The sequence below is a fragment of the Prionailurus bengalensis genome, chromosome D4 (genome assembly GCF_016509475.1).
Source record: "Prionailurus bengalensis isolate Pbe53 chromosome D4, Fcat_Pben_1.1_paternal_pri, whole genome shotgun sequence".
NCBI classification, from domain to species: domain Eukaryota; kingdom Metazoa; phylum Chordata; class Mammalia; order Carnivora; family Felidae; genus Prionailurus; species Prionailurus bengalensis.
The window spans coordinates 30,599,791-30,615,640 of NC_057359.1; the positions used below are offsets into that span (position 1 = coordinate 30,599,791).

General features: G+C 36.4%; 1 protein-coding gene across 10 annotated transcripts in view; it reads right to left on the bottom strand.

Annotated features, from left to right (window-relative positions):
- Positions 1 to 15,850, bottom strand: part of CDC14B (cell division cycle 14B) — a 105,730-nt gene that overhangs the window by 36,744 nt on the left and 53,136 nt on the right. For all 10 annotated transcript variants that reach the window (XM_043566750.1, XM_043566754.1, XM_043566749.1 and 7 more), the window contains exons 3-5: positions 15,409 to 15,484; positions 12,781 to 12,873; positions 35 to 111 (exon numbers count right to left, since the gene is read on the bottom strand). In XM_043566750.1, coding sequence (XP_043422685.1) covers positions 35 to 111; positions 12,781 to 12,873; positions 15,409 to 15,484 — 246 coding nt within the window. The remainder of the gene's footprint in view (positions 1 to 34; positions 112 to 12,780; positions 12,874 to 15,408; positions 15,485 to 15,850) is intronic.

The window sequence follows — 15,850 nt, forward strand, 5'->3', positions numbered from 1 at the left end:
CTGAATGAATTTATCATATCACTCTTATATTTACCTGAAAGGAATATAGGATGTATTTCCACACATTAATATTCTATATGCTTCTTCTGGAGTCCTCCCCAAATATATAACCTACATATGAAAAGAAAAGAAAAAGGCAATTTATTTCTAAATGAAGATATAGTGCTGTCACTGCAAAGTGACCTCTCCAATTACCTGAGCCTGGGTCTCTAGCTTTCCCAAGGATCCTGAGAGTCCCCCAGCACCCGTCAGTGAATCCCTTTTTTGTTTCAATCTGCCATAGCTAGTTTCTGTTGCTTGCAGGAAGAACACTCAGCAACAAATTCACAACAACCTTTTGTAGTAACAAGTATAGAATTTTTAAAACAGATTTTCTAAACCAAGATGTTAGACTGAGCACATGCTTGTACCTCATCTCTTTTATGAAAAGCCACTGAAATGATCATAAAGAAGTGTGTGGGGGTCAGGGTTGGGAGATGGATTGAGACTGGGGAAAAGGTGGAAAAGGACATAAAGGCAGAGCAAGTTTATTAACTCCATCCATTTAGATTTAACTACTTACAATACTGTACAAGTTTCCTATAAAACTGCATTTGCTTCCTATTCTCATTGGCTTCTTTTATCCTCAGAACTACATTATGCTTCCATTTTTATCTGGTAGAATTACTTCAAGTAGATGCTTTAGTATTTCAGGTCCATTACTGGTAGGTATTCCTCACATTTCTGATAATTTCTTGTTTTCTGCCCTGAATTTATGGACTATGTATATGATTTTTGGTGGGTAGTTCTTTTCTCTCAATAATTTATACATGTTGTTCCACTGTCTTCTCAGTTGTAGTGTTGCAGAAGTATTTTACTAGCCTCATACTCTCCTTCTGTTCCTTCAAAGTCACTGGTTCTAAAAAAACTACTGGCCTCCCTCTAAATAAGTCATCTTCAATCTCCAATTAAGTTTGCCTGGGATTATCTGACCCACATGCTATCTGAAGGCACAAGTCTTTTTCCAACTCAGAATCTTCCTGCAGGGCAGGGCATTTTCACCTCATATATAGGGGAGGGGAGGTGGCCACAAGCATTAGATTTGGCACATATATTATGATACAAATTAGAGTCAGTGCTAAAGCTTACTTTGGGATAATATACTTTAAATGTTGACTGGTAAAAATAAATCATTAAAAAAGTTAATTATAAACTTTTAATCTCTACTACATACACATATGAGCTGTTTCTTCAATGTAATGTGAGCTGTCTCAAGTGAGGACCCACATCGTGGGTTTCATTTGACTCCTGGTTCATAGATTATATATTATATATACTGTGGTTCAATGTTTAATTCACTGAACCTAAATCTACTTGTTAATGGTTAGAAAATGCTTAAATCTTAAATTTAAAAAGTCATTGGATTAAAACAAATTACAAAATCACAGATCCAGCAAGGATCTTTGAAACTTAGAAAAGGGTATATTCCAAAACTAGTCATAACAGTTAACTCAGCTTCCAGAGGGCATTTTACCAATTTTCTGTTTTAAGAATCACAAATGGAAAATTTTCCCAATGTCTAGGCTGTTTCTCAATATGGTTTCATCCCATTTACTCTAAAAAAAATGCTCAACTTTAATTAACTATACAGAATCTTCCAATATTTATCTCTTAACATTTCTTTATCTATAGGAGGATACAAATCCACAAAAAAAGTACCACAAAGAACAATCAATTCCAAGAATAAGGAAATACTTTGTTACCCAGTATCAAACAAATTTTCAAGTACAAGTATTTCTGACTCATATACAATTGCAGTTTATCATGAGTTAGCCACAAGATAATCATTTATAATCTCACTCATCATACTTGTCTATACATTATCTTTTAAGCATCAACCTGTCAACTGACTTTTTATTTTATTACTATTCATTTGGAAAGACAGCATAACAATTCTTTCAGGAAAAATTTAAAACTTTTTAAAAAACAAATCCCTCTTTCCAAATCTCCTCATTCTCTTCTAGTCTCCAACATGCTTCCTTTTTTATCTAAGGCTTACTATATAACATCACTAAAGTATTTTCTTTTCTCCATTCTATTTTAGGACTTACTAGCAGACAACTCCCCTCCAAACACCACCCCTGAAACTAAAAGAACAAAACCAAATAAAAAACACTTTGAGGCAAATGAGAGTGAAAACAGGTTTGATTCAATTGTGTTTGAGTATATATAAAGTAAATAAAATCCAGAGACCTCTTTCAGATTTTCCATAAATTTCTAATAAAACCTTCTCTCAAATTATAGTAATTTTTCCTTAAGCACCACATTAAAGAAAATTCCTCTTACTCAAGATTGCAGTTCTTTGGTTTCTTTAATTACTAAAATTGCAATAGTATTATTTCCTTACTTTCAAAACACAGTCGCTAATACATTAAATAATTCTGGGTTAGCCTTGGAACATAAGTTCAATTCAAAGAACACAAGAGCAATATAACATTTCCTCCTATGGGGGAATAAAACCTAAATCCCTAGCCATGAACTTAAAAAAAAAAAATGTTATTTTTGAAATCTAGTTGGGGGATGCTTGTACATAATGTACTTAAACAGGTAATACTGGGTATAATGAGATAAGCTGAAGGAAATTTATAGACTCAGAATAAGTCTATTTATATAATGCTATAGTCTGAATGTTTGTGTGCCCCACCTTGCAAATTCTTATGTTGAAATCCTAACCCCCAAAAGGTGATGTGATGCTATTAGTAGATGGGGCCTTTGGGAGATGGTTAGCCATAAAGGTGGAGCCATCATGAATGGGATTAGTGCCTTCTAAAAGAAGCTCCAGAGAGATCCTCAGCCCCTTCCACCACGTGAGAGGCCTCACCAGTCCATGCTGACATTCTGATCCCAGAAGTTCCAGCCTCCGGAACTGTGAGAAATACATTTCTGTTTATAAGCCTCCCAGTCTCTGATACTTTGTTATGGCTACTCAGAAGGACTAAGACACAGAACTATTAAGGAAATATCTGCTAGCAATCTATCATTTTTAACTGTACACTCACGTATCTTCCCGCATCAAAAGGCCTTGCCAAATGAAATTATTCTAAATTTGTTTTTTAAGAAAAACCCTATAAATGGCTCCTCTATTAACACAGATCCTCAAATTAGTAAACTCTAACTCAATGCAATTTTATGATCTATCACTGTGTTCCCGGCAATTTGGAAGCTAGGTCCTTCTCAAATTCCTTTGGTATATTTTCATGAGAAGCTTTGTACAAATATAGAATGCTCACTCTAAATCCACACTGCCATCCAAAAATAGGAAGCAACAAATGAGGAACAAGAGAGATATTAAACAGCTGTGGTAGCCAGCTTCCAAAACAGTCCCAGTGATGCTCACCTCCTGGTACTTCTACCCTTGCATGGCCCCCTCCCACATTGATTGGGCACCTATGTATAAACAATGCATAAAAGGCAGAGTGTGACTTCTGAGGCATAAATCATGCTGTGGCTCCAGCATTGGATTCCTCACTCCAGGTACCTCAAGGTGCCATTCAGTGACGGTACTTGGGCAGCTGTGTGGCAAGGAACTAAGGCCATGTGCCAATAACCAGCGCTAATTGGCAGGAGTGTGAAGAGACCCCGTTAGCAGTGCACCCTCCAGCAGCCCCAGGCTAGCCTTTAGATGACTGTAGTCCAGGGGGGTAATTTGTCAGGCAGCAATAATATGGTAACACAATCAACAGTAAGAAATGATCAGTTTGTTAAAAGTGTATAAATAAAAAAATAGGTGACAAGTGCAGAGATGTAAAGATAAGCAAGTCTTGTGGCTTAGAAAGCATTAGGAAGGAGAGCTTGTTGCCACCTCTCTCTTTCTCTCTCTCTGAAGAAGCAAACAGCAATCTCACAGGATGAATAAAATATTGGGGCAGAAATACTTGAGAAGTCAATAGTGCTTTTCAAAGTCATGATCTTTTTTGCTGAATAAAATCAAAGCCATTTCTAGGACTTCCACCACCCCCATTTTATAAATTACCATCTGCCTGCCTCAGTCTCTGTGAGAACTTCTAACCTTGGACTACTGATCGGTGTTGCAAAACCTGGGAGGGGCTGGGCTCAATCGGTGATGAATTAATTAGTGGACTGAAAGAAAAGAATCACAGACTGATCAGTTTCAATCCTGACCACTCAGGCCTCAAATAATAACACCCAATCACTTAGACACATGCTTCTTATTTCTATTCTTACAGAGCATTTTGAAGCCTAAGCTATGTACTTATTGGTCTTTGGTACAGTTCTAAAAACCAAAACATTACACAAATCATCCTAAGAATGAAGAATAACAAAAAGTACTTAAACTCCACAACAAATGTGGCAGCCCAATAAACCAGTAAACCATTTTCAAGTATTTTTCTTTTTTTTTTAATGTTTATCTATTATTGGGAGACAGAAACAGAGCGTGAGCAGGGGAGGCGCAGAGAGAGAGGGAGACACAGAATCTGAAGCAGGTTCCAGGCTCTGAGCGGTCAGCACAGAGCCCGACTCGGGGCTCGAACTCACAAACTGAGATCACGACCTGAGTCAGCCACTTAACCGACTGAGCCACCCAGGTGCCCCCATTTTCAAGTATTTTTCATGGAGAAATGTCACAATGTTTCCAGTATTAACTTACATGCGCATCAACCAGATGACACGGTCTTTCCTATGCCAAGACTTGAATGATCTTTTTTAAAGAAATCACTCTCTCCAGATGTTCGTGAAAGTTGGAAATAAGCTTAAACATGGAAATAAGCTTACGGAAATAGTTTATTGAGCAGGGAAAGACTATATACAATACAGTTTTACATGATAAGATAAATAAATCAATTTCACAGCTCCTGCACAAATACAGAAATATGAAAAAAAAACCTAAATCATTTTTAGAAAAAATCAGATGGCCTTATATTTCAACAGTTTTCACTTTTTAATTATTTTTATTTATATAACAGTAGGCTAGTATAATGACTCTCAGTTTAGATAAAGGGAAACTGGAAGTTTGGAGTAGCAATCATATCTACCAAAGCCATACAGCTAATAAACGTGAGGGAGGGGCGCCTGGGTGGCTCAGTCAGTTAAGGGTCTGACTCTAGATTTCAGCTCTAGTTACGATCTCAGGATTTGTGAGATCCAGCCCTGTGTAGGGCTCCATGCTGACAGGGCAGAGCCTGCTTGGGATTCATTCTCTTTCTCAAAATAAATAAATAAACTTTTTTTTTTTTTTTTTAATGTGAGGGAATTGGTTCTGGGTATTAAGTGTACATGGTTATACTATGTGAGTAGTAGGGATTTTTTTTTTTAAAACAAAGCAAAAATCTTGATTTTTTTTTACATGAAACCTAATTTTTAAACATGGCAAAAACAAACAAACTACTATTATTTAAAAAATAAATACTGTTAGTTACACAAAGCCAGCAGGCCACTACTCTCCCACTTCTCCAACTGGTCACCCAAAATCACACTGCTTGCTATGGATGGAAGAGGGCCTACTGCTCAGCCCTTACTTATAGATGAGAAACCATACTATCTAAAACAAGTATTAGGGGTGCCTGGGTGGCTCAGTCAGTTAAGCAGCCGATTTCAGCTCAGGTCACGATCTTGCAGTCTGTGAGTTTGAGCCCCACATGGGGCTCTGTGCTGACAGCTCAGAGCCTGGAGCCTGCTTCTGTTTCTGTGTCTCCCCCTCTCTCTGCCCCTCCCCCATTCACGCTCTGTCTCTCTGCCTTTCAAAAATAAATAAATGTTAAACAAAATTTTTTTAATAAAAAAATAAAATAAGTATTAAAACAAGGACAGGATCCAAAATTCCAGACAGCTTAAAAGATCTACAATCAAAGCTCGTAACAGTCAGAGTCATTTCTCTTTACCTTTTCCCCAAACTAATACCACCTAGCAAGTATCATGGGCAGCTGAAATACCAGCAGTCAGGCTCACCAGGGTGAAAAAGGAAGAAGTAGTAAGGCTGTGAACTGTGATGCCTACAGCCACCTCTACCACCTGGCCTGTTCCTCTGGCCCATCCTATCCCCTTTTGGGCACACCTCACACTAACCTGGTTCCTGGTTGCTATTTACAGCTGCCTGTTGCTGTTGGCCCTACTTTTCACTGACACCCAGGAAGGGTGTTTGCCCAGGGCTGAGTATTGCCCAGGGCCAAGACCCTGGCCATCCCACCTGATTTTATCCTCCAGTCTTTGCTGCCCCATTTAGATGGCTATTTGCCGAACTGGATTCTTACCTACAGCTCCCAGATCCTCTCCTCTGTGCTCCCTTTGTCTTAACTTCTCATCTGATCCCTTCACCCTGCAGCCACCTTAACCTGGTACTGACTACTCCGGGTCCAAAATAATTAAATCCTTCAGGAAAAGGAGACTACAAGTTCAAAAGATCATCATTAAATAACAAATTAAGTCCCTGAGCTCTTATTCTAATTGTTGAAGTAATCTCAAATTCAATACAATTTAGGATTCTACTCACAGATTGCTGAATTAATCAATTCCCAGAATTTAATTAGTATAATTTTCAATGTAAATGTTAACAATTTACAAGGTAAGTCATTATAAAGGTTATAAAAATTGCTTGGAAATAAAAAATAATAATACAGAGTGATAAATTTTGAACAGGAAATCTATATGTGAGCACAATTAGCTCTACCAAAGTAATCTATTAAACATTAAAGGAAAGCAAATTTGCAAACTATGTACCAAGAGTTTGCTTCTGTCATTTATCTTATACTCAGAACGCCTTAACCACAAAAACTATTAGAAACAATGGCTAATTTCCCACGCTAGCCCTCAAAAGTACATTTAACCTATGGAAGAGCTAAATACTATATACCTGCAGGAAAACAGAACTGCTGCTGGGGCAATAAGATAAAATGGTAACTTTCTTGTTTTTTAATATAAAAAGCAGATTTAAGATATGATAATGGTGGACAGGAGCAGGGGGAAAAAAAGAAAAAGAAGAAGACATTTTATTCAATGTTTAATTTGTGCCAGATATTCTACCTAAACTGAAATTAAAAGCCAGCTCAGTGGCCTCTTCAAAAAACTATTTTGCAACTAGAAATTAATGTTTATACCTACTAGTATTACACACTATCACTTCCACTACAAGTATACACATAAAAAATTAAATAGACAAAGATAAAGTGACAGTTATTTCTTAAATGATTATATACAGTAATTGTGCTTTAAAGAACTTCTTCACACAAAAAATAATAAAATAAAGAACTTCTTCACTAAAATATTAATAAATTTAACAGCTAATGCTTCATTTTTTAAGTGTTTTTAAATGCCTAGTTGTGAGTTGTGAGTTCGGCTACTTCTTTTCTTCTATTTATTTATTACTTTTTTTAGTTAAAAAATATTTACAGAAGTATATTTTACAATCAATAAAAACATAATTTTAAATGTACAAGTCAATGGATTTTAACAACTGTCTACACCTATATAACCATGACACAATCCAGACAGGAAATTCCCATCACCCTCAAAGGTTCTCTTGTGCATCTTCCCAGTTAATCCCAAATGTTTCCCCCTCCCCATAAGTCTGAGACAACCACTGATATGCTTTCTGTCTCTATAGAATAGAATAGCTAGCCTTCCAAGAACTTCATATACATAAAATCATGCACAGCTGTTTCAATTCTTGATTTTAATGGGTGCTTTAACTAAAACAGATACTTTACTGTGGTAAGTATATGTAAATGCAGAAACGATTACACTCATTCTTTCAACCCATCCAGCCAATGATGGACATTTGGTTAGTAAATTCCCAACTTACCAAATGCTAATCAGATATTATTAAAAACTAATGGAGGAGTGCTGCACATTTGAAAACATGCTTAGCAAATAAGCCCAAAATCCACTGAAACTTTACTTAGATGATTTTAAAGCAGGTTATAAAATTTTGTTTTGTGGCTATCACTAGAACACTTGACTTTGAAAACTGTGTACTTAAATGGAAAAACACCATTCATTCTGCCTTTTCAGTAGGAAACTGGTTTCAGGATAATCAACAATCTTAACTGGAAGAAAGGAAGTTCAATGTCCATGAAAGAAAGCCAACTAATAAATGAAGGATGAATGAAATAATTAGGAATTATGGTTACACTGAAATCATAATAAAATTGATTGAGGCAAGTACTATAATTGTTGTTTAAAACACTAGCTGCATGGTTGATGGGGAACTGAACATACAAATAGTTTCAAAATAACACCATCTGAATCCATTAAGTCATAAAGGAGAAAAATCATACATTGAAGGAATTTGATGATTAGCCCCTAATCCAAAGGACATTTTTAGCATCCTGAATGGTAATTTAGGTATTATATCATATGTTTTCTGATATGATGCAAAATATTCTACTAATGCACAAGCCTACAGATTTAACTTCCAGTTCAGAAGACATACAGAGAATGGAGAAAACCAGTTAAAACATACCACAAGGAAGAAACCAGAGAAATTCGAAAGGTAGAACATTCCATAAGAGGTCTGGTCTCTTCCATAAATCCGTGTTAGCAAAAAGGTACCATGAATGTGTCAGTGAGGTTAAAGGCACAACAATCATACACAATGTGTGGTCCTGGATTACATACTGCTTTGGACATTTTGGATCAATGGAGGAAATATGAATATAATCCAGGTATAGAGATGATGCAGTATGTACTAAAATGGAACAATGAGCCACTGACTGAAAAAAATAGGTGATAAAACTGTACTAGTGAACATAAAACATATAGTATATTACACACACATATGCACATGTCCTGTTTTTTTTTTTTTTTTTAACATTTATTTATTTTTGAGACAGAGACAGAGCATGAATGGGGGAGGGTCAGAGAGAGGGAGACACAGAATCCGAAACAGGCTCCAGGCTGAGCTGTCAGCACAGAGCCCGACGCGGTCGGCCGCTCAACCAACTGACCCACCCAGGCGCCCCTGCACATGTCCTGTTTTTATAAATATAAAAGGGTTTTTATTTTTTATTTTTTATTTTTAAGTAAGATTTTCTAAATTTCTCAAGGGTACACAGGTTTTGTACATGACATTTTTCACAAAATGACAAAAGTTTCAAACTTTTATTTTCAAAATACTCTCTTAATTATGAATGTATTTGTTTTGAAAGGCACTTTCACTTAAAACTTCACCTTTACTTGAAATGACAGGCTATATACACCACCCCTCTCCAAATCTGGCTAGGTAATAAGGAATCACAGACTTATCACAACAGGGTAAACTTACCACTTCATAAAATGATGTAATGCACTTATCTTTCACATTCCTCAAGTCTTCTACGGTGAGTGGTATACAAGATTTTTCTTTTTTTTTTTAATCTGCTTTAGTTAAAATTTTAAAGCTTATTCATTTTGAGAGAGAGACAGCACAAGTGGGGAAGGGGCAGAGAGAGAGAGAGAGAGAGAGAGGTAGAGAGAGAGGTAGAGAGAGAGAATCCCAAATAGGCTCTGCATCGATAGCACAGAGCCCCATGCAGGGCTCAAACCCACACACAAAACTGTGAGATCCTGACCTGAGCTGAAACCAAGAGTTGGATGCTTAACCAAGCACCCTAAGATTGTTACTTTCACCATAATTTGTTACCAAAGCTCCTACCATTTCAGATGACTGTGAATCCATTTACCAGGCCACACAAAGTGCATTACTTGGAAATATGCACATTGAAGACAAATGAATAGTTAAGCCAATAATCTCACTTCTGCCACATGTGACACTTGACCATCTGACAAAAGGGAGCATGAGCATATCAATCCTGTTTTAAGTATCTAAGTTATTTTGAGTACTTATAAAACTAACCTCCTCTGCTTTTAAGACAAAAAGATAATAGAAGTACTGCCACTTTATTCTCAAGCCTCCTCCACACTCTGTATTAGGTCCTTCTGAATGTGTAAAGATGAAGGGGACATCCCCTTCAGAATCCCAGAGTGTAAAAGGATGGATCAAGAGTCAGTCCATTTGGAACATTTCCTTCCCGAAACTTCTTCCTCTAGACTTTCTGTTTTAACATTACCACACCATCTTCCAGGTCAACCACTAAAAAGCCTTACAATCTCCAAAATTCCTCAATAACTCCAAAAAAAGGTTATCAAGGCTGCAGATCGATTTTTTAGGGAACTCTCATTCTTTCTACAAATCTTTCATCAGAGGATTTAACAGACTTCAACCAGATCAAATCTCTATTTACTTACCTTTGATGTTTCATCTTTTAAGGTGTCCATGTTATACCTCGATCCTCTTTTGCTACTATTAATAAATTTCCTTTTCTTAGAAGGTTTTCTCCTATTTCTCTACCTAGCATCATTTGAACTCCAAGCTCCCACTTTAGCCAGCCAGTCATGGCTGCAAGGACTTTTACTACAGCCAAGAGCTGTGATCCTCCTGCCAAGCTGGCTTCTAACTGAGCAAAGGAATGAACTCAAGTCCATGTCCAAATTGCTTACCTGGCACTTTCCTAACCAATCAAATCAGTGTTAATCTGAGAGCATAAAATCCTGGAAGGATTTCTAACTCCAAATATGTTAAAAATAGAAAAATACACTTCTACATGCCAAAATAAACCATAAACAAAGTCAAAAGGCCAACACCAAACTTAAAACAAATATGACAACAAATTTTTGGTAAATTTGCCAAGAGGTCATTTTTTTTTCACTAGCAGTAACACACAACACCAATAAGATTATTAAAAAGAGATTTCTTATTTATAAAATTATCAAGTGTTTTGTTTTTAACAAAATGCTTGGTTTCCACCATGATCACAGCCACCTTCTCTGGAGGGTCTTCACACTGAAGACATCATGTCTGGCTCCCCAAGACCCACCCCCCAACTTGGGGACATCTCACCTGACCAGAAACAAACAACTGCACCAAGAACAGTCCAGGCAGAACTCGGTATGTTCTAGGCAAGCGCACATTCTCTGAAATGGAATGGCTTCAGCCACCCAGATTTTCTCCTGGGCAGTGCAAAGACTTTTACTGTCACACCAAGGGCCATTTCTCCAGCATCTCCTCTAACACTATACAAACCCCAAGAATTCTGGCTACATCCCTCTTTCTGTAAAGCTGTCATGATTTATGCTGTAATCCATGGGGTTCCTATCCCCAGCGATTGGCTAAGTAATGGGACCAAATGCCCCTGTTAAAAGAGCCACCTCCCTATTCTTTTTTTCTTGAGAACCTGCATAGGCTTTTTTTTACCCCTAAGAATTTTTGCTGTGAAGCACAATAAACACCAGGAAAGATGGAAAAACAAACAACTAAACAAAAGCACCACATTTCGATAAGCTTAAGAAGTCAAATTTTAATAGACATCATCTACAACCTGTGTTTCATATATTCGGAGATGATAAAACTATCCCAGAAACATTTCTATTAACCATTTCTGTGAGCACAAGAGGAAAAACAAAAGCAAAAAAGGCCTTAATCACTGTTGTTAATGATTTACCTTTAACAGAAAAGGAAATCACTAAATTTTTAGGTGCAATGTTAGCTAGTACCACCAACTTGTGGTCTAATCACTGTACATTCTAAATTATTAAACTATATACCAGAAAATAACTTTCAAAGGGAGGAAAGCATGACAGAATCAAGTAGCAAGCTGAGGGAAGAAAGAACTTATCTAAAGAACTTCAAAGACAATCCCTTTATGGTGGATGGGAGTAGAAAACACATTCAACTTGCTCTTCTCCAGTGAACAGAACAGCTAGCTTCCATACCAACAAACAAAAAGATAAGGGACACACCACTCTGGAGGAGCTCTCGGCATACTCTGGAAAACTTGCTGCTAAGATACTCCTGCAGATAAATGCACCAGGCAGTGATAAAATGGGACTAAAAAAATAAAGCTCTTCCTTGATGCTTATAAATAAATGAAATTTATAACTCTTGTGTAAATACTGGCTATTCCAAACACACTTTGCAATGATTCAAACAGACCTCTCAATGTCCCGTGTAACCTATGCAGTATGCACCCATTTTCCTCATGCAAGATATTTTGATAATAGAGAGAATCCTAAGAATAGATCTAAGAATCATACCTCAGTTAGGAAAAAATTGCCTATATTCAAATTATAAAGCACTCTTACTTCATATGATGCACTTTGCTGTTTTTCTAGAAAAAAAAACAATTATTAATCCTGACTCCACTTTTACAACTTCACTAAACGGACCATGGGTTTATAAAAACACAGCTTTGGGGGCATTATTAAGTGCAAAACACAGAAAAGGGGTTTCACAGTAGTTGATCAATTTTTTTAAAAAACAGACTTTTTAAAGAGTAGTTTTAGGTTCAAAACAGCAAAACTGAGTAAAAGGTACAGAAACCTCCCATATACCGCATCCTCCCAAACATGCACAGCCTTTCCAGCTGGTCAAATCTTTAAAAACAAGGGGCGCCTGGGTGGCGCAGTCGGTTAAGCGTCCGACTTCAGCCAGGTCACGATCTCGCGGTCCGTGAGTTCGAGCCCCGCGTCGGGCTCTGGGCTGATGACTCGGAGCCTGGAGCCTGTTTCCTATTCTGTGTCTCCCTCTCTCTCTGCCCCTCCCCCGTTCATGCTCTGTTTCTCTCTATCACAAAAATAAAATAAACGTTGAAAAAAAAAATTAAAAAACAAAACAAAACAAAACATGTTCTTTCTGGAAAGAAATCAAGACGTTATCATAGAAAATGTAATTTCAAAATTCCAACTGCAATTTAAAGTACCACTGCCGTATGCATTTTCACTAATATGTTAGGAAATCAGTTTAATACTTACCATATAACATCCAATAAGGAAAGCAGCATTTGCTTGTTTTCTCTGATCAGAGCCAGTAAAATGAATAATTTTCTTCCTCATCATTGTGATGGACTGCATAAAGATAAACAGCTGTTAGTATTTCTCTTTAATTTCAAGTTTTCTAAAACTTTACTTTGTGATGAAGATATAAATTCCAAATCTTAACAACATATAAGCATTTGTATTAGCAAGAACTTTAAAATAGTTAACTCTAATACTCAAAAATACCATGTATCTTCCCATAATAGACATATTCTTGGATTAAAATGAATGTACAATTAAGGAGTGAGGAAGAGACATGAACAGGTATATGCTTAGAGTACATGCTCTGAAAGAATACATATGATGCTAGAAAAGGCAGGGGGGGGGAGGGGACTTTTCTTTCCTTTCCCCGTTTTTGTTTTTAACATCTATTCCCAAAACCTTTACATTAAAATAAAAGGGTGGGGCGCCTGGGTGGTTTAGTCAGTTGAGTCAGACTTCGGGCTCAGCTCAGGTCAAGATCTTGCAGTTCAGGAGTTCAAGCCGCGTGCGTTGGGCTCTGTGCTGACAGCTTGGAGCCTGGAGCCTGCTTCAGATTCTGTGTCTCCCCCTCTCTGCCCCTTCCCCACTCGTGCTCTGTCTCTCAAAAATGAATAAATGTTAAAAAAATTGTTTTTAATAAAAGGGTAAATAAAAACAGGCAAAAATAATTCTGTTACAAATCAGGATAGTGAATGAGGTAACAGGGCAGAGAAGGGGTGGAACAGAGATAACAGAGCATAAGTGGGCTCTTGTGTGGCGTTGCTAACATTCTGTTCTTGATTTGATGACTTAGATGATTACCTACATATATTCAGTTTGTGAAAATTCATTGATCTGAACCTCAAGATCTGTACCTATTTCTGTACATACATTATACTTCAATCCTGTAAATACATTATACTTTTTATTTAAAAGGATATGGAATTTAAAAACCAAAGAAAGCATATGATTAGTTAGGACCTCCTCACCTGTATTTCACTAACGTGAGCAGAAACAGATTCAGGTAAGCACAAGAAAAAGGATATATTGAGTTCAAAAAGCACATATTTCTTGGCTTCTGTGAGTCAATGATGAATGTGTACATATTTTGTTTACATAGAGTAAGAGATCCAAGTTGATTTTAAAAACAAAAACAAAACCCAACCAGCCATAGAGCAACATAAGCACAAGACACTGAAATTCAAACTCTATACATGTTTTTATCACTAATTGAGTAGGCAGTAATGTTTCTACCAGGTTGGATGGTCAATACCCTGAAAGTTGGTTCTAGTAAATGATAAAAAGTTTAAAAAAAAAAAAAAGGACTAATATACCAATATATTCTTGGTTGACTGAAGGATAAAAGGCTGTAGATAGAGGAATACACAGGGGGAAAAAGTCTTTCAAAATTAGAGCAAAGAAACTCAAGCAGGGGGAGAGGAAATTATTTTTAGCTTCCTAGCCCTGTATGAACAAAAGACCTGCCACTGGCAAGTGGAAAAAAGGAGGAGGGTGTGGACATAAATATACAAGGCCATAAATGCTTATATTCCTATTCAAGAGAAAAATAAAGCCCAGAAAAAAAGAGTTTCCATCTCTACATAAACCTGTAGGGCATACTATATAATACAAAAAGAAAAGGCACATTGCCATTTTGCAGATTAGTAACTCCTCTGGCAGGTATTTCCAACAGTTATGATGGGGAATTTTAGGTTTGAGGCTCAAGGGGAAAAAAAATCTGCCTTAATCACTCATAAATTTTTAATACAATTTAATTTTTACTTGAAAATAAATTTTATTTCTTCTGTGTAATAGTATGGTAAGTAATCACCTGGATAACATTGTTTTTAAAAAAGTAATGGCCCCTAAATGCAGCACTTTCTACGTGAGAATTTACAGTGACTAATTTGGAATTGCTAGCAGTACACAGACACTTTTTATTATATGTAACCATAAGTCAAAGTTTTTTAAATAAAGGAATGGGGTCTGAGTTCAAACTAACAGAAATATTCTTTGCAACTCTCATATACAGCCTTAAAGAGATGCTGTTTGCCCCTACCTTCCCTGGTCCTTAATAGTATGTACAAAGGGTGAGGGTGAAAAGTCACAAGTAGTAGTACAATATCACAGGACATTAAAGATAGAATGGAAGTAAGATGATGCAATTTTCTTCACTAGTTTGCTAGCATTCTCTGTCAAAGTGAAGGCAGAAAGGTCATTGTTTGACCAAAGCAAGGGAAGTTTAAGTTTCTCTTGCTGGGTTTCAGTTCCATTAGAACAGACAGTAAGAGGTTTCACTTTAATAACCAATTTCCGCTTTGGCTTTTCAAGTATTTAATCATTACCAATTCAAACCAGAACCAAACGACTCAATCAGTCTTAAACCATTCAGTCAAAACTCTGGAAAATAAACATATACACTACGACTATATAAAACAATAAGCCACATGTATGTCTTAAGCACCACTGCAGTGAGAAACAAGACTTTTTTTTTTTTTTTTTTTTTTAAATAAAAAACAGAGGTATGTTTTCCTTACTTTTCCCTCCCCACGATCAGGCTAACAATGATTACCTAAGTCAAATCTTAAGTAAAAAAGATTTTACCTTTAATTTCTTATTTATCTTGCAACAATATCTGTAAACCATTGCCAGATTGAGTGGTCCAAAATCTGCGTAGAAGCTTTAAAAATGAAAAACAAAAACATATATATACATTCTAGATGCTCTAATATAAATGCCTTTTTGGAACTACAAGATCCAATTAAGACAAGAAAGAGTATACCAAATTTTTACTGATCATACAACTTAATACTAGTGGTATTCTGGTAAATAATGCTTATTAAAAAAACACAACAAGTGTGACAATGGTTAAATCTAGCCTCGATAACATCTGAAAATACCTGTTGAATAAAAAAGCTGTTTTTCCACATGTTTCTACTGGCAAAAACACAGCATCTTACTTAGTAGCATATTAGCTTAATCTCAATATACCTTAAACTATTAGAATTTCAAATGTAAATTATTAAATTTAGGAAGGTTCTTTCAT